The 24,287-nt window shown below is 58.5% G+C and overlaps 1 protein-coding gene across 1 annotated transcript; it reads right to left on the bottom strand.

Moving 5' to 3' along the window:
• Positions 1 to 16,593: 16,593 nt before the first annotated feature.
• DUSP7 (dual specificity phosphatase 7) lies at positions 16,594 to 24,041 on the bottom strand. Its single transcript, XM_027038870.2, has 3 exons — positions 23,329 to 24,041; positions 21,420 to 21,854; positions 16,594 to 18,696 (listed from the first exon to the last, which is right to left on the bottom strand). The coding sequence occupies exons 1-3, from the start codon at positions 23,843 to 23,845 to the stop codon at positions 18,389 to 18,391; spliced, it is 1,260 nt and encodes a 419-aa protein (XP_026894671.1). The 5' UTR covers positions 23,846 to 24,041; the 3' UTR covers positions 16,594 to 18,388.
• Between the last annotated feature and the right edge of the window lie 246 nt (positions 24,042 to 24,287).

Raw genomic sequence — 24,287 nt, 5'->3', positions numbered from 1 at the left:
AGTGGAGTTAGTTGTCAGAGCATAGAGGCTTCCGGGGTGGTGGCAGTTCCCAGGGCGGGCATGGAGGATGGAGTGGGCGTGAAGGTGGAGGTGTGAAATGGAGGAGGCGGCGAAGCAGGGGCAGAGCTGTGCCCTTGCAGATGGGCCCTCCTGGAACAGGTCGTGGCCCCCTGTGCTTCTCCATCTCTGCCCCTAGCCCAATGCCTGCCTGGCTGTTCCCTGCGGCCCCAGAACATAGAGGTAGCTTTCTTAAGCTACACAGATTCTGGTGCAGACTTTCTGTGGTCTTGGGCCAGTGAGGGCACCACACCAGGCTCAGTTTCCCCATCTGTTAAATGGGGCAAGGTGATGATGGACTAAGAAGGCACAGACCCTGGAGATGCCCACCAGGACCCGGGGAGACAACTCCCAACAATCACAGGCTTATCCAGAGCCAGACGCTTCCCATCGCTGTCTCCACCTCCTTCATTTAAGTCCTATCGCTCCCCTCAGCTGACATGGAAACCGACACGCCCAAGGCCACCCAGCCACAGCATGCTGGTGCCAGGGTTTGAACCACTTACCTCTCTCAGGCCTCCCGTAGTGTGAGTGGAGCAAGAGGCTGCCAGACACTGGCCCAGGATTGGGGCTGTCTAAGCCCTGTGCTGGCCCTACGTCCACCTGCATGGCCGTCCACCCCATCCTGCTCAGAGCTATTCCGTGCAGGTTATTTCTATTTCGACAAGGTGCCGGGAAATCATCAACCTCCCACCGAGCCTGCTGAGAACTGGCTACGAATCCAGCCCCTCCCTGTCCGTCCTAGCAGCAGCCCCCGAGGCCTGAGGCCCAGTCCCCCAGGTGCATCCTCTCTGTGCCTTTCCCAGGTGTGTTGTCCTCCTGCTCCCTTCCTGTGACAGAAGCTTGTCACCTCCTTCCAAGCCCTCCTCCTAGAAGCTCTTCCGGAGAGCATCTTTCCCATGCCCAAAACTCCCCTACCAGGTGTACAGGGGCCTCTCCGGTGCCTGGTGCCAAGCCTGGTGGGGCTCCAGACTGTGACTGGCCAAGAGACCAGAGAGGATGCCCCGCCGGGAGAAGAACAGAGGGACAGAGGTAGGTGGCTGCTGTGCACCTTCCCTGAGCCTAACTCAGAACACTTCCCGGCAGGGCTTTGGGAAGAGAAGATGAGGTGGGCCCTTGGCTTGGGGTCTCCGGCTCCAGCAGGTGGCCCAGGAGGAGGTCCCCAGTGTTGGCTGTTTCTCCCTTTGCTGAGGGGCATGGCGGGTTGTCCCTTCCTTCTCCATGACCTCTCTGGGGGCATGGCCAGCTCCCATGTGCAGGCCAGAGAGTTGACTGTCCTCCTGGGCTGAATGTGGGGGGTGAAGCAGGGACTGCAGTGGTGGCCCAGGGGCAGCCGGGGTCGGGACAAGGCCCCATCCCTGGCCTCCTGGGGTCTCCTTGCCTCCTCCTGAGCTGTGATTGTGCCTGTCTGTCCCTGGCCAGGCTGAGCTACGCTAATGAGCAATGAGGATGAGGGTCTTCTGACAGCAGGGACTGGGGGCTCAGGGGGATCGTCTGCTAAGACTAGACCCAGGACCTCAGCTCCCACCCACACTGCCTCCCTCCCTGGCAGTGTGAGAGGTTGCCTGGGACCAGCCCCACTCTGGACTCTCAACAAGCTAGTCTAGCACCGGCCCTTGCCTCCTCCCTGTTCCTGTAGACTGGACAGGCCCCATGCCCCTGCCCCCACCCTATTCCTGCCCTCAGCCTGTGGCTGCAACAGACTGCCCCCTCCAGCCCTCACTTCCTCACATCCCGACTCCCATCATTCTCTGAGAATAGGGTGTGTCTCATCCTCATTGAGCCTCAGTTTCTTCATCTGTAAGACGAGGAGAATGATGCCCATCTCATGGGATTTTTGTGACGATGAAGTGAGATCAAGTGTACATAATGCGTGGTGCAGGGCCCGTGTGAGGCAAAGCCACACTCAATGGGAGTGTTCTTGTGATCACGCCAGGCCCTACGCGGCCCGTGGAAAACTCAGAGGTATTGGTCTGACATTCCCCATTTTCCCAATGAGGAATCTGGGGCTTTGCCAGGTTAGCAACATGCCTGAGGTCACCCAGCTGCAGGTGGCAGAGCTGGGGCTCAAATCCAGGCTGTCCTGCACCTGCAGCCACAACTCCATTCCCATGACCTGCTCAGCCCACACATGGAGTGCATCTGTGGTCCTCAGCAGAGGGCAGCCTAGTTTGCACAGGGTTTCCGGTGCCTCATCCCAAAGCGTCTGAACCCACAGGACACGAAGCACATCGCATGGCTCTGTGCAGCCCTCCAGAGTGGGCTCTGAACCCAGCTGGGTATGCCGGGCTCTGCAGGAGCCCCCTTGGCCCCCAGCGCCCCTCTCCCAGGGGAGGCAGGGGTGGGAGGCTGCAGCTGTACGCTCTCCCCTTCTCCCCACACGGGGATCCCTGAGGTCGGGGCGATGCTGCAGCAGCACGTGCCATGCCAGGAAGTGCGCCAGACCTGGCCTGGAGCCGGGGAGGTGCCGGGCAAGTGGACGCTGCAGCTCCACTTTGGAATTCCAGGCACATCCAGAGGCTGTGGGGTTGAAGCCAAGCTGCACAGCCGAAAGAGGCCAGAGCGGACACCCCCTGGCACCTGCTGTGGCACTGGCAGTAGGGTGGGTGCTGTGGGTGCCTAAGGGATCCCCGCCTGGCCTTTACCCCTGTTCTCATGCCTCCCAGGGCTCCCTGCCCCCTGCCTGCAGGGTCACAGCTCCACAGCTCAGTTCTGTGGCTCAGTGCCTCAGCCTTCAGGTAAGCCTCCCTTCGGTTGCCCAAAAGATGGGGAAGATAATCCCTCCCCATGACAGCGCAGTGAGGTGATAGGTGCCTGGAACAGAGCCTGGCACACAGGAAGCTGAATCCATTAGTTTCCTCTTCCGTGACTCAGTTGGCCTGTGAGGTCTGGGAGCGGGCTTGAACTATCTGGTGTAGCCCATGGTGCTGGTGGATCAATCACCTAATCACTGGGTTGTACTCCTCGTCCAGCAGCTGGTATTTCTGTCTCATGGACCCACACTGAGCACCCAGGCCAGAAGCTCCACTCCTCTTGTGGGGAAAACAGAGTTTGTAGGTAGCATGGCCTGGAGACAAGGGAGGGACAGATGACCTCCTGAGGGCCTGTCCTGCCCTAACCTTCTCAGGGCCTAGACAGGTAGGCCAAGCAGTGGGCTAATGCCATGTTGAGGCTGGGGCATGGCCCAAGAGGGGGAACATGAGGGCACATCCCTGTGACCATTAAATGGGTCCCTGTGGGATGTGCTGTCAAAGTGCCCACCAGCCCCTCCTAGAAAAGGCCATCAGCCTCACACCTTCCCAGAAACTCTCATAATTAATCAGGGAGTAGCAAAACAGCTCTGTGGAGAGCAGAGTCCACTCCCACCACAGCCCTAATCAAGACCCGCAGGCAGGGTACAGTCCCCCAGTGACCTCCACGGGACAGAGGAGCAATAGGGGATAGGACTCGGTGTGAAGTCTGAACAGGCTTCCTAGAGGAGGGGAGCTCTGAAAGTCTCGTGACCGGGGAGAGAGAAGGCTTGAGTCCTAGAGAGAGAGAGGGAGGACAGAGAAGGGCTGTGGATGTGGGACACAGGTCCAAGCAGTGGTAGTATGTGGGCAGGACAAGAGCACCACTTCTTGTGGGAAGGAACAGTCCACTCGGGGGACTCTGGACACCAGCTTCTGGGACTGATGTGAGCCAATGGTGGGTGGCTTCAAGGGTCACAGACCCAGGTCCTGGTTCTAGACATGGTGCCCTGACACCCTCCACCATACCGGAGGCTGCTTCTGGAAGGACAGTTTTCTTCCCACAGCTTGCAGAGCTGCCTTGTCTGGCCCACCTCTAGCCCCAGAGAGGGCCTGGTCTGCTGAGTCCCCCAAAGGCTTCTAGACCCACAGGGCCCCCAGCTGGAGGGCACTGGAAGGACAATCCTGGGAATAAAGGGGGGATCCTGCTTCATTGGTAGAGGGCATCTGGAACCCATCAGAAGACACAGAAGTCGAGTCCCTGAAGGAGTCTGTGATCTATTAGCCATGTCTGCCAAAGGTGGACCATGGACCAGATGAGGTTGGATGGCTGTGTGTTTGCAGCCCTTCACGTGCAGATGGAGAAACTGAGGTCCAAAGAGTAACTCTCCTAAGACCACAGAGCAAATTAGAAGCTAACTGCTTCTACTTTCCTTCAAGTGGTGATTTTCTTAGGGCAGATTCCCAGGAACAGAACTACTGGGTTAAAGGTAATGTGTATTTTTAGGTAGGCCTCTTAACTCAAGTTGCCAAGTAGCCTCCGAAAGTATCTCCGGTCCCATGCCTCTGGTGGGCTGTGAGGCAGTTACAAGGGGGAGAGACCACCTCATCCCCACACTGGAGGCTCATTTATACCTGTGGCCTGGGATAAAGCCCCTGGGCTCCCTGCCCTGGTGGCAGGACTCGCCTGCACGGACACCAAGGCCCATAGCCTCACCCAGCCCCTTCCTTCCGTGGGGCGTAGCAGTGTTCAAGCCAGCTGTGCCCTCCTGGAGTCTCACGGGGACCCTCAGATAGATGAGCTTTCCCAGCACTGGTGGGCAGGGTGGTGGGCACAGTGAAGGCATTTAACTTGGTCAGGGGCCAGGGCAACTTCCTGAAAGAGGCCATGCCAGCTCAAGCAGGAGGCAGCTGGCTGGAGATAGAAGGGAGATTCACAGCAGCTAGGCCTTGGGTTTATTTTGTCCCCAAGCCTCTCTGGGGCTGGGCCTGACCCCAGGACGAAGGCCCCCCACCTGAGTTCCATCTCTCCTGCCCAGAAAAGGGCTGGGGCTTGGGTGGCCCCTCCTCCACACCCCAGGGGACTGAACTTCCCCGGACCTCAGCTTCCACTCATATAGTAAAACGGGAACCTGGTGGAGGAGTTTGGAGAACTCATGTGAAGCCTCCAGCTCTGAGCAAGAGTCTCTGCAGGCCCCAGACACCCAGGGAGCAGAAGGCTCCTGGGAGCAGGTGGCAGAGCCCACACACCACTGGCTGAGGCCCCAGGACGACCCCCAACCAGAGTTCAGACTCAGACCACAGCATGCAGAATCCTGCTGTCAGACGAGAGATCTCTGAGACTACCTTCTCTGAGCGCTTCACCCCTGCCCCTGTCTCTGCCCTCTGAGGCCCTGGGCATAGGGTGGAGTGGCCCAGCACCCTGCCTGCCCACTCACCTGCAGGGTCATCACACTGTGTCCCCCACTTTCAAGGCAGCATTTCCACCCCCCCAGTCCTCCAGAGTGTGACTGCCTGGACAGCAACTGAAGGTGTGTCCGAGGGGAATGCACCCCGGCCCGGGGCCAGCGGGCACCGAAGGGTGTTCTGGAGCTCCTACAGCCCGCCCCCAGCAGCCACACCCAATGACAGCTGCACCTGTCCTCCCTGGGCCTGGTGGCTCAGACAAGTTACTCCCACACCTGAGGAGCCCGGTATCTTTATTATCTCCATTTCAGTGAGGCTCGGAGACAGGAAGGTTCACACAGCTGACCCCCTCTGAAGGCGGGACTACAAGCCTGTCTGAATGCAAAGCCAGATGCAACTGTGCCACACGGCCCACCCCACTGGGACACCCAGGCCCTGTATGACACCTTCCTGGCTTGGCTGTTTCCAGAGCCTTTGTTGATCACAGCCCTCTGATCCTGACCACAGCCCCTGAGAAGCAGGGGGACTCCCTCAGGACTGGCAGCTGAGGCCCAGAGAGGGCAGGGCTGGCCCTGGGTCACATAGCTTGGAGCCGCTCACTGAGCCCAGGGTGCAGTGGGCTGTACCCCTACACAGAGAGAGGCTCCCACGAGTCCCGGGCTGAGGGAAGGTGCTGTCAGAATATTGTGTGTCCTCCTCAGAGGAACATTTCATGAGAGAATGGAGGCGGAGGACAGAGTCGGGTTCTACCCTGGAATCCTTGAGGCAGATGGGGCAACCATCTGGGGTCCCATTGGCTAATAGATGCTGGTGGGTTTGGCCTAGCAGGTGTTACATAAGAACTCAGAGGGTCTGAACTGGGAACAGATCCTTGATGAGTCCAGCCGGGGTGCAGTGGGCAGAGTGAGGTCCAGAGAGGGCAGGGACATAGCTGCAGGCCCATGGACCTTCAGAGGCAGAGCTAGAGCCAGAATCCAGAGCCATAGCCTCCTGGCCCTGCTGAGGAACACCCAGGCCAACTGTCTCTCCCTCAGACCTCAGCAGCCCCCTCTGCTTAGTACAGGCCCAGCTCAGGCAGGTGCTGACCACTGTTGGGACCCAAGACTGGGGTAGAGGCTGGAGACTGGGGGCTGTGTCGGAACCGTGGTCCTGCCTGGATCTGAAAATTACCTGAAGCCCCATCCCCGTGACACCTACTTCACCCTGATGGCAGCTACAACAGATTGTTCTGGGATCCTACTGGGGACAGCCCTCAGCGTCAGAGGGCCAGGTCCCCACTTCTGTCCCCGGGTACCTCGAGGCAGCCTCAACCTCTCTGTTCCCTTAAGGTGAACAGTTCAGGGGCTCCCTTGGAATTGAAGGAGCCAAGCTGCGCTCAGAACCCAAGTCTTGGCCTTTTGCAGCTGGAGTTACAGCGGGGGTTCAGTTCTCAACTCCCTCCCAGGTCCCGGGCTTGAGTAGGTGGGGAGAGGCCTGAGGCACCAGGGATTCTGAGAAGGGTAGCTGCGACAGAAGGGGCCCTTGGCCAGGTTTGGGTGGGAGAGCACCCACCTCTACTCCCAGGCTGCCTGACGTGACCCAGGCTGAACCCAGCACCCTGTAACCAGGGCAGCAGCCCCACCCCCACCACATGCTCCTGGGAGCCCAGAAGAAGGGGTGCCAGGGCAGGCAGGCTCCAGGGAGGGCCGGGCCGGGCATTTCCTGCCGACGGGTGCCAGGCTCCAGTCCCCTGAAGGGGTGATTCTTTAGCTTTAGTCAGAGGAAGTGAGGCAGGGCAAATGGGCAATGTGTGTGCAGTACCGCGGGGCCTGGCAGGGCTGGGTTGGGAGGATGGCAGCTGTAGGAGCCAGGGAGTGTCCCTGGCCCTGCATATCCCCTACAGCCATACACATCATGGTCTGCCCTCAACAGCCAGCCTACTGCCCAGCACCCAGGCAGGTTGCCCGAGACCAGGGCCAAGCCCCTGACTCCAGCTCCCTCTTACCCAGCTGCTGAGTCTCTGCTCTGTTGCTGTGTGGCTTAGACCGGTCACGTCCACCCTCTGAGCCTTGGCGTTCTCATCTGTGAAGTGGGAAAATTGTGGAACCCATATGCTCCTGGCCTTCCCCTGCCCCAACATCAGGGGCCCACCCTCCCAGTTTGGCCCACTCTCAGGATCCTGGGAAAAGAGGCCACCAGGGTAGTCTCTGCCCTCCTTGAGCAGAGGGGCAATCCAGGCTCAGAATGCAGGGCCCTCTCAAGAACTGCCTGCTTGAACAGCTTATGTGGTGCAGGCGTGCCCAGTGGTGATACCCCAGCTCTCGGTCTTGGCCAAGCTGTCTGCATCCCCACCATTGGCTGGGCCCAGACAACTGAGCCTCCTTGCCCTTCACAAGGTGGTGATTTATCAACACTATGGCTGCCTGCAGGCTTGGGCTGTGGGCACCTGTCACAGGGCTGCTCCCCAACTACAGCCCCTGCTTCTGAGTGTACCTTGGACCCCTGATGTCTGGATTCTCAGGATTTTTTCCATGACTCAGCTCTGACTACAGTGGATAGGAGAGGCAGTTTCTATCTTGATCCCTGGTCTGGGACCTCTTCCCCAAAGTCCCACCCACCCCTCTCCCACTGGAGAAGCCCAGCAAACCCTGGCCAAATAGAGAAATGAGGAAGCATGGGGGGCTCAGGGCTCCAACAAAGCCCCTAACAAAGAGAGACAGAGGGTGAGGTTGTGTGCCTTGGGAGAGAGCCCTAGTTCTCTTGGCCTCTGCACAGCCAGGTGCCCATGGGGGGCTGGGACTAGCCCAAGGACAAGCAAAGGTGGCCTTGAGCTATCTCACACCATGGAAGGTCACTGGGAGCAGAGGCTAGACAGAGGCCTGGTGAAGACTGAACTAGAGAGACCTTCTCTGCTCTTCCCACCACTTGGGCCAGGGGTGCCTCCATGCCTCTGCTCTCACTGGGGCCAGCACTGGCCGGGGCAGGAGCACAGGCGGGAAGTCTTACCCCTCAGGGTTGCAGACACCCAGCCCCCTGCTCGCAGATAGGGCAACCAAGGCTATGAGGGAAAGAACCAGGGGCGCTACCTGGTGCCCTCAGAGTGGCTGGCTCTGCCCCAGCTCTGACTGAGCCGAAAAGGAAAGGTAAGGAAGGCAGGGAGGGTCTCTGGGACAGATGTGACTGGGCAAGATGGGGCCAGGGTGTCGGGCTCTGGCCAGGCAGGGTAGTCGGCCTCCCTGCCGGGGCCTAGGCTGGGTGGGGGCAGCAGGGCTCAGGCTGGCGGGCTGTTGATCCAGCCCAACAATGATGAAATGGCCCCTTTGTCCTGCGGCGCCAAAGTTGCTGTGACTGGAGGAGGCGTGACGTGAAAGGGTCATTGTTCCCACTTGGGCAGCCACTCAGGGAGCTGGAGGACCGACCAGGAGCAGGCTTCATGCCAAGGCTGCAGCCCTGCCTGCTGCCTGCGGCGGTCGGAGTATCCTGGGCTCTCAGACTCCTACCCATGGCCACCACCCTGCAGGGCCAGACTGAGCACAGGTGTCCACTGACGGTAGTGTCCTGTTTCCTCCCTCCACTGAGCTCTCCCGATGGAATGATATGGTAGATCATGAATGGGGTTTGCCCCCAGTGGGGGAGGTTCTGCTCTGCTCTTAACATACATGTGAACTGTGTGAGGCAGGATGCCTGCGAGCTTGAGGGGTAAAGAAGGTGCTTTGTCCTGCGGCAAGGAAACTTGCCAGTGACATTCACATGCTGGGGCTGTTGACCTCAGGGACCCTCCTCCAACCTTCCAGATGAAGGGAAAGAGGCGCAGAGAAGAGAATTGGGTGGCCCTAGGCGACACAGCACTAGCACACTAGCTGGTTGGCTGATACCACATAGCTGCCTCCCAAGTCCCCACACCTGATGGACCTCTGTTCCCTCTGGACTCTTGAAGTCCCCTCCTTCGGGACCTTTCTCCTGCCCCTCTAATCCATTCTCCCCTGAGATCTTTCTAAACCCAAAACTGATTAGGTCCCTCCTTGGCTTCCAACCTGTCATGGCCTCCCACAACCAGAGAAAGTTCAAACTCTGGTGCTGGCATTCAAGGCCCTCACTGTGCTGTAGCAGTCAGGGGTTAGAAGCCCTGTCTAGAGTCTGGAGTGTCCCTCAGCCCCTGTGCTGGAGTGTCCCTCAGCACTGACCACAGTAAAGCCTGTTTTATCTCCCCAGATACAGCCGTCATTCCTTGTTCCCACAGGTCCTGCCCGCTGGAGGGATCCCTTCTTTTCCGTGCCACTCCTCCAGGTCCCCTTCTCTTCCAGATCCACCTGTCTACAGCCTCTGGGCTTCAGGTGAAGAGCCAGGAAGCTGGGCAGAGGTGGTCAGGAGGGGGTGGTCCAGGTCCAAATTGGAGCTCCTTCTCACCCCAGGTGGCCCAGCTGGCTCCGAGGTCTAGAACTATTCTCCTCTCTGACTCACCACTGCCCCCAGCAGCTGGCATCAGGCTCAGCCTGACCCAGGCTAATTAAACCCTCCCCTAGCCCAGGCGAGGCTCTGGCTCCGGCTCTAGACTTTTTTCCCTGGAGGGATGGAGCTAATTAACCGAGAGGGTTTAATTAATCAATTAGCGTGGCCTCCAGACCCCTCCACTTAGCTGTGGCAGTAGCAGATATTTATAAACAGGAGCTGCCAGACCCTTCTCTGTCTGGCTGGAACCAAGGGGGAAAGCAGGCAGTCGCGGTGGGCATAGAGACAGTGAGAACAGGGGCTGCAGGGGCCGGAGACCCAGCCAGTGGTGCAGAGGTGCTCACTTCCACCTCCTGGGCACCACCAAAGGCCTGAGCAGGTGCAGGATCAGCAAAACCTGGACACGTGAGGCTACAAAGTGAGGCGTGTACTCCAGGTACACCTCCATGGGCACAGGTCATGCAGGCCTGACATCCAGAGCTGGGCAGGTTTCTAGAAGCACCCCAGACAATGGCCAGAAGGGCTGGTGATGTGCAGCTGGAACCAGGACCCTGGCTAGCAAGGCCTCCAGGGGATGGGGCTGCATAGAAGGCCATGGGAGCTAGGGGAGGCACCAGAACCCCAGCTAGGGGAAGAGGCTGGGAAGGCTTTCTGGAGGAGGAGGCATTTGAGCCAAGCTCAGGAAAAGAGTAGAGAGAGGTAGCTAATTGAAAGGCGGGGGTAGATGATGCAGAGTATTCCAGGGAAAAGGAAATAGCATATGCAAAGGCCCAAAGGCAGGAACAGCAGGAGGTTCTTCACCACAAGATGTCCCCTTCTTTGGGAAGCCTCCCAGACAGCCTTACTGGTTAGAATTGGTGTCCCCGAGTCTCTGCCCCTCCAGCCCTCACACTCCAGGACAGCCCTGACTCAACACTCCTTCCCATGCCTCTTGAGCAGTCGCCAGCTCTCCTCCTCTGCCTTCCCTGCCTGGTCCTGAGGAGCCCACACGTGCACCCCACTCCCTTCGGAAAGGGGGCTATAGACTCCCTCCTCTGAGATGCTGCTTTCCTGGCGTTGGCACAGGCAGGAGCTGGGTGGTATCAGGATGGGGGTGGAGGGATCAAAAGATCAAAGCTGTCCCTTACCTGGCAGGCCTGGGTTAGCTGAGAGGAGGGACTCCCGACCCCAGAGCAGCACCTTTCAGGCTTCGTTGCTCTGTCTTGGCTTCCTCCTCTGTTCGTCAGGGATAATCCAGCACCTCCCTCTGAGGGCTGCTGGGAGCATCAGTTGAGTTTATCATGAAGAGCTGGCAAGGCACCCTGGCCCAGAGCAAGGGCCACGTACATGTGTTGTTATTAATACTCTTCCTGCACTTAGAGCTGCCAGAGGACCAAATACTCAACAGAACTCCCAGACAGGGCAACCATGAGGGACGGCTGGAGCTGCTGAGCCAGGCGGGGGCTCCAGCTGAGGAAAGGCTCAGCCCCCGTGCTTTGCTGGGCCCCTGCTGGGTGCCTGGCACCATCGACACACGGCTTCTCCAAAGCAGCTACAATAATAGCCAAAACGTAAAAGATAAATGATCCTGCTTTCCTTTTGGAAACCAATTGGAAAAATGGAGCACAGGTGTTTGCCCCGGAAATGCCACTTCTGGGCACAGGGCCCAGAGAAAGAACCTGAAATGCAGAAAACACTCCACTCAGAGTCCTGGGCCAGAGGTCCTGATGGGATAATGAAGAAGAGAGACAACCTGAGTGCCCAGCGACCAGGGAGGGGCGGTGGTGTCCAGCCTCTCTCTTTCCCAGGGGCAGGGGAGAGGGCTGTAGGGGCCTGGCTCCGGGGATGTCAGGGACAGTGTGATCCAGGCCTTTGTTCCTGCCATGCCCCATCCTGGGCCACCGTCCCAAGCCCCCATGCTATTCTCTGTGGAGAGAAAAGAAGCAGCTCCAGCCAGCGAGGTCTCGAGCACACGTGAATGGGGCACCAGAGGCAGGCTTACATAGGTGAGGTGCTGTGGATGGGCAGGACATGGGAGTGCAGGGGGCTGGTGAGGAGGGTCTTTGGACAAGCAATGTAAGAAAACAGGCTGAACAAAGCAATAGACTGAGAGGGAGGGGACTGAGCTCAAAGACCTTTCTGAAAACCCCAGGAAGACACCTAGAACCCCTGAACAAACCACCCCCAGGCAGGGCTGGAGCAGGGAGGGGCAGTTCTGGAGCCCTCTTGCTTGGCAGAACTCTAAATTTCTCAGGTCCTCAGAGCCAGGGAACACTGTGGGGGAGTCCCCTGTGCAGGTAGATGGAAGGAGAAAGTGTTCTCAAGGGGCTGCAGCAAAAAAATTTCCTGGAGCAGAGAGGGGCCCAGCCTGACCCACCCCTCCCCAGGCAGGCACCCTGCCCAAGGCCCCCCAGCCCTCAACTCCAGCCTTCTTCTTTCAGGCTGTGTACCAGCGCCTAGGCTACTCTGGATGCCAGGCTGTCCAGGCCTTGGGACAGAAGAGAAGATCTGAGCCATAATCCCTAAGTCACAAGTCCTAGGGCTGGGTCCCTCAGAGTCATTATTCTCATTTCTCACCTGTACAAATAGGGAACCTGAAGACGGATGGGGAGGAGACCTTTCCAAGGTCACACAGCCATCAGCGATAGCTGGCCCTGGGAGGTGGCCCTCTGGGGGTGGTCACAGTCAAATTGGCATCATCATGACTCACATCCCCAAGGTCTCACTGGGAAGAAGACCCTACATCCTGCTTTCTTCTCTTAGACCCACAATATTTTTTTTAAGATTTTATTTTTAAGTAACCTCTATGCCCGGCATGGGGCTTGAACCCCCAACCCAGAGATCAAAATTTGCATGCTCCACTGACTGAGCCAGGCACCCTAAGACCCACACTTCTTATTTCCACTGCACAGAAGAGAAAACCAAGGCTCTGAGAGGGGCCACCAGGGCTGTGCTGTGCCGGGAAAGTCTTTAGTATGAGGGAGGACCTTTGTGAGCCCTGCCACTCTCTGGCTATTCAATGTGTGGACACACATTGAAGGGGTGGAGCAGGTGAGTGGGAACACAGACTCCAGTGGCCAGGGTTCATCATGGACCCACGCATGTCCTGGCTAAGACCCATCCTTCTATGTGGTGTGGTGTCTGCCATTCAGGCCATGGACGTGGAGTCAGACAAGCTGGGATGCTCTGTCCACACCATGGGTCTTGCCTCCCATGAAGTCCAAACACTGCTAGTCCTGCACGTATATCATCCACAGTGGTCCAGTCCCCCGAACCACCCCCTCCCCCCGTACCCTGAATGACCAGCTCAGCCTCCTCACTGTCCCCTCTCCGACATGCTTGCCCCTCAGGCTGTTCTCCACTTAGCAGTCAGGGGATCTTTCTAGGGACCACCAGACCCTGTGAGCACTAGACTTAAAGCTCTTTAGGGGCTCCCCTCTCCCCCAGACCACAGCAGGTTCCTCCCTGGCCCATCCATCTCTGGAGAAGGGGCTGCAGCCTCTCCTTTGCCTGTAGCAGGGGTGGAAGGGCCCTGGGGCCTGAGGAGGTGTGGGTATGGAGGGGGCAGATGGAGGTCCTACAGATGCACAGAAGCTACAGGATATATGATGACCCTGGAGGTGTGTGATGGAAGAGGGTTGACTGCTTGAGCAAAGGATGTTCTGGCAGGCACTGAAGTCCCACGTCGCCTGTGGGCCTTAATCTGACCCAGCCAGAGACAATGGGGCTGAGGCCTCATTTTACCTCTGGAGGGTTGCTAATGATGGTCTTTAATGGCCATGCCTGGGAATGGATGACCTCACCCCTGCCGCTCCCTAATGAGAGGAGGCTAGAGTCAGAGGCAGGCGTCTCCTGCATCACTTGGGACCTGCTTGGGCTTGTCCTGTCTGAGAAATGAGGGGGCCGTGTGTGTGTGTGTGTGTGTGTGCGCATGTGCGCATGCATATGTGTTTGGTCCTTCACAGGGCCGGAGAGAGAAGGCTCCCAGCCTCACTGGGAAGGCAGGACCTGGGGGAAAAGACTCAGGACAGCAACATGAGGAAGCCTGGCTTCTACCATGACTCACTCTATGACCCCATCTAAGCCTTGCTTTTCCTATCGGCATGGGGTTGGGGGCAGTGGGATGATTCTGAATCCTCCCAAGGGTCTCAGGTCTGCTGGGTATCAGGAGAGACCGATGGGACCAATCTGAGGAGATCTTTGGGAGGAAGTGAGAGGGCTGTGCTCAGGTGGGGTCCCAAATAAGCAGGGGAAATATGTCAAAGATCAGGACTCAGACATCCCACCCATGCGACCCAGGTTCCTGGGGTGCTCAGAGTTCAGCATGCTAGTTAGCATGCTCCCTCCAGGGACACCTGGCTCCCACATCAGGCTTTCCGGCTTTGGTTAAGGGTTTTGGTGTAGGTGCTGGTGTTCCCAGCCGCATCCAGACAGATGGACATGGAGGGCAGCCCCCATGCAGACTGGGCGTCAAGGGGCAGGCCTGAGTGTGCCAGGCGGCAGCGGCAGCAGGAGGGGAGGAGGCATGTTCCCGCATGGGTTCACTGCTTGCCTCCATACTGCCCTATTCTTGAGGGGTGACTAGGTTTGTACCCTGGGGATAGGCCCTTTGTGGGCAGTCCTCCTCCTGAGGGCTGCCTGCCCCTCCCCCAGGCTCAGAGGAGGACCACCTTAGGGAAATGTTCATCTCTTGTCTGACGTCCTGCAGGGGAACTGCTTCATAGTGCTGCAAGTTCTTTCTCATGTCTGGCCTTAGTCACTCCTGCTGTTGCACCTGATTCATTTTTCAGGGGACAAACTGAGGGCCCCATTATCCTGCCACCCAGCCTGACATCACCAAACTTCCCTCGGGCATGTTCCCACTCCTGGGATAGCCCAGCCCGCACAGGAAATGGCTGCTGGATGAATGTGTCAGTGAGTGAGTGGCTCAGATCTTCCTCCCATGAGAAGGCTAGGAAGTGGCCAAGAAGTGGATGGGGGAGTTCCTGGGCCTGGGCTGAGATGGAGACAGAAACAGGAATCCAAAGGGAGGCAAAGAGGGGTCAGGAGGAGAGATGGGACTGAGGGCACAGAGACAAATGGCCTGGGACAGACAGGGCCCATGGGGGTATAGCACAGCAGAAATAGGGTAGAATAAGAGGAGCTCAGAGTGGACCATGAGACAGATCAGAGGGACCATGAGGTGGGAACCTGGGAGCCCGGGTGGAGACAGCCGTCCAGAGTAAGCATGGTCTAGCCCGAAGTCACAGAGTGAGGACCCAGAGTCCCAGCCACCCAGTCATGAGCTGGCCCTCTGTCCTCACCAGAGGGAAGCAGAAGGGAGCCACAGCCAGGCATGGTGCTGAGGTGTCAATTTCCTCAGCTGAGGACACGGAGGGTCAGAGAGGACACCTGGCCTGAGGTTGCACAGGACGGAAAGCCCCCTGGTCCTCCATTTGAGGAGCTGGCTCAGGAGGCAACGCTGCTCCCACCCCCCATCCTGTGCTTGGGCACACTGGCACTGCCAGGCACTTACTCGGCCTGTCGAGGGCCCAGCCCCCAGCCCGGCACCCGCGGGCTTCCCCAGCCCCAGCCAAGGGCAGCAAGAGGGAACAAAGGCCCAGTCTCTGCCTGCTCAGCCCCCACCCCCTTGCCTGCCCCTGGCACAGACGGACCAGGGCCCCGAGGGAGCCCAAGTGCAAAAGCAGCACCCACCCCTTTGCCAAGGCTGCGAGACTCCCCTTCCCCCCTCCACAGGCCTGCTGGCTGCACAAGTGTTCCCCCATTCGAAAGATGGGAAACCTGAGTGACAGGGGTAAGGAGCTGGTAGCCATACATCTGGCACTAGAACCTAGGTCCTTTTGCTTGAAGAACCTACCTTCTACCACTCATCATATGCCTGAAGGCGTGACTGCATTCTGGTTGAACCTAACTCATGGGCAGAGATGAAAAAAGCAGAGCCTCCTGGACAGCCCAACTGGGAGTCTTTAGAAAGAGTACCTGGGGCCAGCCCAGTGTTGGTCATAGTGGAAGGGATAAAGCCAGATGACAGGCAGAGATGAGGAAATGGAGTTAGCACCTAGTGCCCAACAGGGCTCACTCAATTCTGCCAGAGGCAAAGGAAACATAAAGGAGCCCCCATTCCCCATCTGTAACATGGATCTATGTTGCCCACCGAGGGCCTCACACCCCCAGGCCACGGCCACCATCCTTCTCCAGGCCTCTTCCCTCTTTCTTGCTCTGTGCTCCCAACCAGAAGGAAGAAAACTGGTTTTTTTGTTGTTTTGTTTTTCAGGTCCTGTTTTTGAGCCCCCAGTGGGGGGCCTACCTGGCGGGTGGATGCTCCCTTGAAGAATCCAGGTATGGCCGATTCCTCCCTGTAGGTCCAGGCCCAGACCAGGAAATGGAACGTAACATGTTCATTGTGTCCCAAACACCAGAAAAGCACTGAGTATCTGAGTGTGATTGGCTTGATTTTTATAGATGGAAACTGAGGCTACCCAGCTCCTGAGGAGCGAAGCAGTGCTGACCCATCACCAGGCAGGTTTTACATCCCACTGGCTTCCCAGGGACTGTGGGGTGGGGGTCAGGAGGATGAGAAGGTAATACTAGCATAGCCTCCATTCCATGCACGAGAGCAGCAAGAGAAGGGTCAGGGGACCTAGGGCCCAGTCAAATCTGGGTATCGCGAATCTGGGTGATGCCCGAGTGGACAGCCCTGAGCAATTCAGGATGGGCAGAGGTTCAGCTGCGTGACCTTGGTCTACAAAACCTGTCCAAGCTTCCATCTTCTGTCAACCAATCAGCAAAATCCCAGAGAAAGCCCTGAGGTCCCTGCCTGCAGTGCCTGAAGGCTGGGCAAATGCCACACCTCCACTCCTCCCCCAAGGCCTGGCCACTCCTCCCAGTGAGGGCCTTAGGGGACTTCACACAGAGCAGGTGCTGGGATGCAGGTCACAGCCACTCTCCTTGCCACCCCCCAGCCTGGGCCCAGGCCCTTATTGGACAACACAACTTGTTTTAAAGAAAAAATAATATTTATTTGCAATATAAACAAAGTCCCGTTGCTGGTTCGGGATATATATATGTATGTGTGTATGTATATATATGTAGGGTCACAAATTTTCCTTCATAAGATCATAAAGCAAAACTGGCCACCCTCTTGGCATACTCTCATTTACACAAATCTGATGCATCTTTCTGGGTTTTTCTTTTTAAAAGTAAAAAAGAGAAAGAACCATGTACAGCATGGAAGCTTTTCGTCAATTTCTCGACTGTGGCAAGATTTTAATCCGCTGCCTTAAAGAATCCCTGAAAACCGCCCCGTGAGGTAAGATGCAGTGGGGCAGAGTTTCCATGGCCTCACTCACATGCCAAGTGCCGGCTTGCTCAGGGACCCCAGCCTGACTACTCACCTCTCCCCGGGCCCCTGTAGTCCTGACACCTGGAGGGATTGAGGCTGGAGAAGGAACAAAACTGGAGAGGATAACGGAATCCGTGGCTTTGTTCTGTGGATCCTAGGAGGGGCGTGGACAGAGCCCCACACCCCGTTCACTTGTCCATTCTCGCCCCTTCCGCCCCTGCCCTGGGATTGAAACGGGTGCGAGTTTCCTGGTAGTAGAAGGCATGGGCAAGATGAGTGCAGGGCAAGCTTCCACGGGACAAGGGGGCTGGGAGTAGAGCTGGACCAAAGCAACAGCCAGAGTGAGGGACAGAAACTAGGAGGTAGGGCTGGGCCTCCACCACCGAAGCTTCCCCCGCCAGCCACTGGGCCTCCACTCTCAGTCACAAACAGGGAGAGAGAGACAGAAGTAGTGGGTACGTATAGGAAGGGCCCGGGGCCCAGACCCTCCTACGGGCTGAGCCCAGAGGGCTAATGCTACTGCTTGGCAGTCCCCCACGACCCCACCTCCAGCAGGGCAGCGGCAGGGCCTCCCATCTCCTGCCTCAGGGGGTCTGCAGGGGCCGCTGGAGGGCAGAGAATGCAGAGGCCACCTAGGGCAGCCCACCTATTACGCCTTGCAGAGGTCATCACGGGCAACTGCAGTGCCAAGGGGGCTAGGCCGAGGGGTGTGCATGACTGGGGGTGGGGGGGTCTGACACTAAGAGAGCAGCAGGCCACCCCTTCAAGAAGGACCTGCTGCAGAAACGGAGGCTTCACACATGTGCAAAACGCATTTGGTCAAGATCAACACGGGGTTTGTCTTTTCCATTAAAAACAAAAACAAAAACCAATAATTGCTTTTTGAAATAGGAAGAAAAAACAAAACTGAGAACATTTCTCTCTCTCTCTCTCTCTCTCTCTCTCTCTCAGGATCAAGGAAGGGATGAAATACTGGTTTATACAATCCACTGTTGTATGTAGCCTGAAAATAACACTTTTCATTAAAAAAGAAAAATCAAGAAGAGCTTGAACACTCGCCGTGCTCCAGGGAGCTTGGATTTACCTGCCAAAAGTAAAAAGTAAACTCAGGTCCGTGGATGTGTCTTTAAAAAATAGCCAAACTGGCTGGGCCATTGGCTGATGGAGTGTCCTGGGACAAGGACAAGGATGAGGCCCTGCTGGACTCCCAGGGCCATGTGTCTCAGAGCTCAGGGCCTCTCCACAAAGTCCTGCAGAGAGAGGCCTTGCTGTGGTTTCTGCCCTCCCCAGGGCAGCGAGGGAAGCTCAGCCACCCACCAGCCTGGGCCTCTGGGCACAGGCCATGTCCGATGATGTCTGGGTTCCGGCCGGACACAGCAGGAGCGGGCAGCTCACCTGGCCCAAGGGGGGTCGGGAGGGGCCGGCCCCACCCACCTGTGCCCCAGCCTCACGTGGACTCAAGGGTGTTGAGTGGGAACAGGTTGTGGTTGGTCGGCGTGGAGAAGTAGAGCTGCTCGCTGGGGGTGTGGTTGTCGCATGGGCTGCTTAGCCCCAGCGTCCGCTCGAAGTCCAGCAGCTGCCCCATAAAGTTGAAGTTGGGCGAGATGTTGGACTTTTTCCTCTTGACAAAGTCGTAGGCGTCATTGAGTGACAGGTTCATCTTCTGCATCAGGTAAGCCACGGTGACGGTCACCGAGCGGCTGATCCCTGCTAGGCAGTGCACCAGGACACCACACTTCTTGGAGCGGGCCTCGTCTGAAACACACAAGCATGGGTCAGGGAGGCTCCTCCTCCAGGGAGTCAGAGGTGGAGCAGAGGCACAGAGGGTGGCACGGCCACTAGCTGGTGCTGCCTGACTCTTGAGGGACCTGGTGAAGTCCAACATGAGCAGGACAGCAACTTGGCATGGAGGTCAAGAGCATGACTGACTGTGGCGTTAGCTTTAAGTCACTGGACATCCCTGTGCCTCGGTTTCCTCACCTATAAAATGGGCCCCCTTGTTCTCAATGCTCTTGTAAGGACCCGAGCCAAGAGAGGGCTCCACAAACACCAGCACCAGTGACAGCTGTGGTCATGGCTAGTCCCGCTGCTGCTACAGCTGAGTGCGCAGACTGTGCTGAGGGTGTCACCCGTGTCCTCTCAGGCCATCTGCACCACAGTTAGCAAGTTCATTTTATAAAGGAGGACGCAGACGCAAAGACAAAGTGACAAGCCCAAGGCCACACAGAGGCTCCTCCTAATGCACAGCACATGCCGTCAGCCCGTGACCTGGTGGTGGGGGGGCTGAGCTTGCTCTCCTGGTGCAGCTCCCATGGGTACTCCTTGAGAGTCTCCTGGGAAACAGGCCTGAGGGAAGCCCTCAAAAGGGAATCGGGGCCTGGCCCTACACTCAGCTCTGCCCCAGCCCCAGCAGCTTAGCCTCCCAGGGCCCGGGAGGAAGGCTGCACTTGAGGCTTCACAAGCGAGGTTTGCTTAAGCGCAGCCCACCCACCTCACTTACTCGACTTTCCCCAGCAGGCCCATGCATCAGTAACATCTCCCACCACAGCCAGCCAGCTTCCGCCAATCCACCCAGCTTCCCCTGGTGCCGCTCTCAGACTCCTCCGCTTGACCTACAGTAGGAGCTCAATAAATATTGGTCAAGCCACTGAACAACTCAGTCCTGTCATCCCTCCACCCCTGGGCCTAGGGTAGCTGACTCTCTCTGTGCCAAGGATGTAGATTAACAAGAGGCAGCTCTCTGGGGCCCTCAAGGTCCCCACCTCTGATTCTGAGACCACTGGGAGCCAGGCACAAAGGCGGCGCTTAGTCAGTGCACTCGCACAAGATGACACGCAGGTTCACAAGCTGTTCTGCTTCTGATGCTCACTCTCTCTGGCCCAGCAGAGCTTCCCCTCCTCACCCCATACTTACCCAAGGCTAAGTATGCAATAGGTACATAATCCAGATTCGGGGACTGACTAGGGGCAAGACTAGCAGGGCAAGAGATAGATATTGTGGCTTTGTGCAGAGTCCTGTGGTCTGACCTTGAGACTTCGGGCTAAAGGGGTGGTGGAGATGAGCTTCCAGTGGTGACACACCAGGACATGGGGAACGCCTGGCCCCCAAACCCACTCCTGGGTGATCCAAAGTGAAACTGCTTCCGCTGGCTTTATTTTTAGCACTCTCAGGGTGTGGCTGAACAGTGTGGGGGCTGGGGCTTGATCCTGTCCCACTGAGTCCTAGGGGATGCTTGGGCCTCTATTCCTTCACTTGTGTCCCTCCACCCCTACACCCCCAGATGCAGAGGGGCCTTCAAGAAGGACAAAGACACCCATGACCCAGGCTCAGCCCCTGGAGTCTGTCCGGGGTCCCCTTTTCCCCTCCCCTTTCTCAGTGAGGGAGAGTGAATGCTCAGGCAGCATACACACACCTCTCCGCCGCCGGCAGCGTTCTCCTGGGCAGAGCTGGGAAGCTCTCCCATCGCCAGGTCACAGCCCCTCCCCCAGGCCTCAGCTTCCTTCCTTCCTCCCAGCCAGGCACCTAGTTTTGGTTCCCAGTAAGCGGATGAGGCGGGGAAGCCTCCCACTTCCTGTTATTAAAGCTAGCCCAGCCCAGCTGACAGCAAAACGCCCTCCACTGGACAGGGCTGCCGGCAGGAGAGGACTGTCCAGGCCACCTCCCCTCTACCATTGGAGGCTGGGGAGAAACACGGGGTCACCAGGCTCAGAGAACCAAGGGTTTATGTACACCCTGATCTTATATCTCTTCCCCACACCCTGGGAAGAGCCAGGGCCGGGAAGATGGCCTGTAGTCTAACAGCCTCCAGCTGGCCATGGAGGAAGCAGGATGGGGAGGTCAAAGATAAGGCAACTTGTGGAGCTTGAGTCAGCTGGGGATGTAGGGGGCTGTGGGCTCTAAGCCAAACAGCAGAATTGCAGAATGCTCTAAGGGAGGGCCCCTACACTCCAAGCAAGCCCCATAGGTTGCCGGAAGCATCTGGTGCCCCACCAAGTCACTCTGGGTCACCAGATTCCAAAAGCTGCCTATTTGGGGTAGGCCTCTGGCTTCAGGGCCACCCTTCAGCCCCCTCAGGTACAAAATAAAGCCCAAAGCCCAAAGAGGGACCGTGACAGCCCCCTCCTGGAGAGACATGTGTGCTGAGGCATGATGCAGAGCAAGCAAGACTCGTGGGAGGTCTGAGAGCTGTGATGTTTCAGCTAGATGAGCCCCAAACAGCAGAACCAGAAAAACACAAGCTGGACAGTAAAGTCCATGGGGTGCCAACAGTTGCAGGGAGCCCAGGATTCAGGGGACTGAGGGCCTCGGTGACTCACAGCAGGCATGGATTCACCCATGGGCATATGTTGGCACATGCAGGGCACACACAGGCCTCGACAGGCCCAGAGGTACCCAGTCAGGCGCGGGTGACACCCAAGTCCTGTACACACCTCAACGCACCTGCCCATCCACCCTGCCCAGAGCCCAGCGACACCTACCAATGAAGCTGATGGCCTCAGGGAAGAACTGGGAGAGGTTCTGGCTCCAGTGGTCAGAGATGGGGATCTGCTTGTAGGTGAACTCGCCACCGTGCTCAAAGGCATTGGGCAGGTTAGGCGTGACATTGAGGATATACTTGATGCCGTACTTGCCGAGCACGTCCAGGTTAGTGGAGTCCTTGGCGCAGCCGAGGTAGAGGTAGGGCAGGATCTGGACGGGGAAGGCTGGTTGGCTGGATGGCACAGGGCTGCCGTCCGACTCAGTGGCACTGCTGGGCAACTCTCGGTCTGACTCTCCGTCTGAGCAGTCAGAGCTGATCCGCAGGCCCCCCAGGCCCAGCACTGAGGTGGGTGGTGAGCCACTTGGTGAGGACGAGCTGTCCACGTTGGTCTCACAATGCTCTGAATACTCTGTCTGGAACTTGTTGAAACCACCTGTGGCCAGGGTGAGAGGCCCTGGGTGAGAGACTGCCCATGCCACTAGACCAATGGGCTGCACAAGACCAACGATGGCCAGAGCTGCCCATGTCAAGCACCATAACCCAACAGCCAATGTGGGCCAGGCAAAGTTTGTTACACATGTACCTTCTCCTGTGTTCTCTAGATCTATCCTACAACCCACTGGACAGAATGGGAAACTGAGGCCCCAGGAGGTGAAGTAACATGCCTGAGCTCCATTCCCTTACCCATAAGGCTTCACAGCCCCGGCCATACCACCAGCTTTAGGGCACTTAAGGCCAGGCCCCAGCTCATTCATCTTCCACAGCTCCCATGCATACCTGGCACCCATGGGTGCTCAATAACTGCTAAGTGGTAAAGGAGAGCCGACAACCCAATCTCGGGCTAGCACCTGTGGGTTTGCAAGCCCTTCTTATAGATGAGACTGCAGGGGCTGGTGCTGTGTCTAGGTCAGTTAGAGGCACAGAGGGCCTAGGCCTCCGGACTGGGAGTCCAGTACCTGCTCCTCGCCACAACAGTTAGGAAGGGCAGTGTTAAAAGTGTTGGTTGCCCCTTTCCCCCCACAGTGGCAAGTTCATAAAAAGGGTCCCAAACTCCCCCTCTCTCCCTTAAAACACAAGACCCCCAGCCTTGGAAACACGGAGGGAGAGAGCTGCTGGGGCTTTACAGAGAGAAGACATGGGGAGCGTCTTGCAACTAGGCATGGGCCCTGCGCCCGAGGGTGCTGCAGGCCTCCCCTCCCCGCCTGCCCGCCTGCTGCCAGCAAGAGGCCATTTTGGAATGTTAATTGGAAACACCGGCTGCAGCCACTCGCCCCCCAGCTGCCTCCCCCTTCCACAAGCTCTAGGGCAGGAGGCTGGGGATTTAGGGGTCCTGGAAAGCCAGGGAAAGGGACACTGCTTATAGGCCTGCCCCAAGTGCCCCAAAAGGCTGTGTCTCCAAGTAGTGAGACCAATGCTGAGATGCCCAGGGTACCCCAACCCAAACGGTCCCTATACCTTGAGGGCATGGATAATGCTGCCAAAGACTCCCCTAGCCTGACCCAGGTCTTCCAGGGACACGCATTCTAGACCGGAGGAGCTGGATCTGGGTGCCCGGTCGCTTTTCGGGTCCCAGGAGGAGACATCTCCCTCCTCTGAGGGGCTCATTTGGGCGCTGCCATGGCCCCAACGACAGGGGGAGGAAAAAAAAAAAAAAGGAAATCTCAGGCCAGGAAAAGTTTGTTCGGCCCCCTCGAATCGTGCCGAGAAGGGGGCACAGAGGCGACCCCATGTTAGCCTAAACGCTCACTGCGGAGGCCGAGCTCCCGGTAGCGGCGGATGCGGGCCGGGGGCGACGTGGCGCCGGCCGGGCAGGCGGAGCGCAAGGAGAGAAAGTAGCCTCCGGCGGGGGCGTCAGGGAGCCGCGGGAGAGCCCCAGTCCTGGACAGGGGTCTCAGTGCTGCCCTCACCTTGGAGGTAGTAGGCCTGGCAGCCGTCGTCGCGAAGCTTTTGCAGGAGCAGGCCAAGCACCGAGGCAGGAGCGCCGGGCTCTGGCTGCCACTCGGCCGTGGCCTCGTCGTAGAGCAGCACGGTGGCCGCCTTGCAGCGCGTGGCGAAGCGCTCCTTGTCGGCGTGGTTGGGGATGATGGAGCGGATGGGCAGGTTGCCCTTGCGCAGGCGGCGCAGCATGAGGCCGGGGATGGCCAGGTTGATGGCCGTCTCGATGTGCGACGACTCGAAGAGCTCATGCGGCCGGCAGTCGAGCAGCAGCAGGGACGCGCCGCCGCGCGCCTCCAGCTCCTCCTGCAGCCACTCGGCGCTCTTGCAGGGCATGGCTCCCGCACCCGTCGCAGCTCCCGCGCCGGTGCTAGCGCCGGACCCGGACCCCGCACCGGGATCCGACCCCGCCCCGGTGTCCCCAGCAGCCGACGCCCCCGAGGCCGACATGTGCGCCCGCGCTGGGGGGCCGCGGAGCTGGTTTTTCATGGGGAGCGCGGGCGGCCCGGGGCAGGGGCCGGGCAGCCCTGCCCTGGGACGGCGCCCCGGCCGCGCGGGCCCCAGCCGCGTCTCCGGGCGCCCGCCTCCCGCCGAGCTGCGCGCCCGCCGCCCCGGCCTCCCGGCCTCCGTCCCGCCCGGCCCTCCGCGCGCGCCGCGGCCTGACAGCCCCAATTAAACCGCGGCTCTGGCGGCCGCGCGCCGAGGCGTCCTCCGGGGGGCGGGGCTGCAGGGCCGGCGCCGGGGCTTAAAGGCGCCGCGCCTCCGCCGCCCCTCCTCACGGAGTACGGGGGCGCGCTGGCGGCCCCGTGAGTCCTGAGACCTGCGCCTGCCCGGGCCCTCTCCCTGCCTCAGCCCGGAACCGGCTGTGATTTGCCTGGAGTGCCCGGCCAAGACCTTTCCCTCTAAGCCCGCGCACCCAGGTCTTCCGAGT

The sequence above is a fragment of the Acinonyx jubatus genome, chromosome A2, assembly GCF_027475565.1.
Source record: "Acinonyx jubatus isolate Ajub_Pintada_27869175 chromosome A2, VMU_Ajub_asm_v1.0, whole genome shotgun sequence".
Taxonomy (NCBI): Eukaryota; Metazoa; Chordata; class Mammalia; order Carnivora; family Felidae; genus Acinonyx; species Acinonyx jubatus.
The sequence above is the reverse complement of the archived record's forward strand: the minus strand, read 5'-3'. Positions and strand labels throughout refer to the sequence as shown.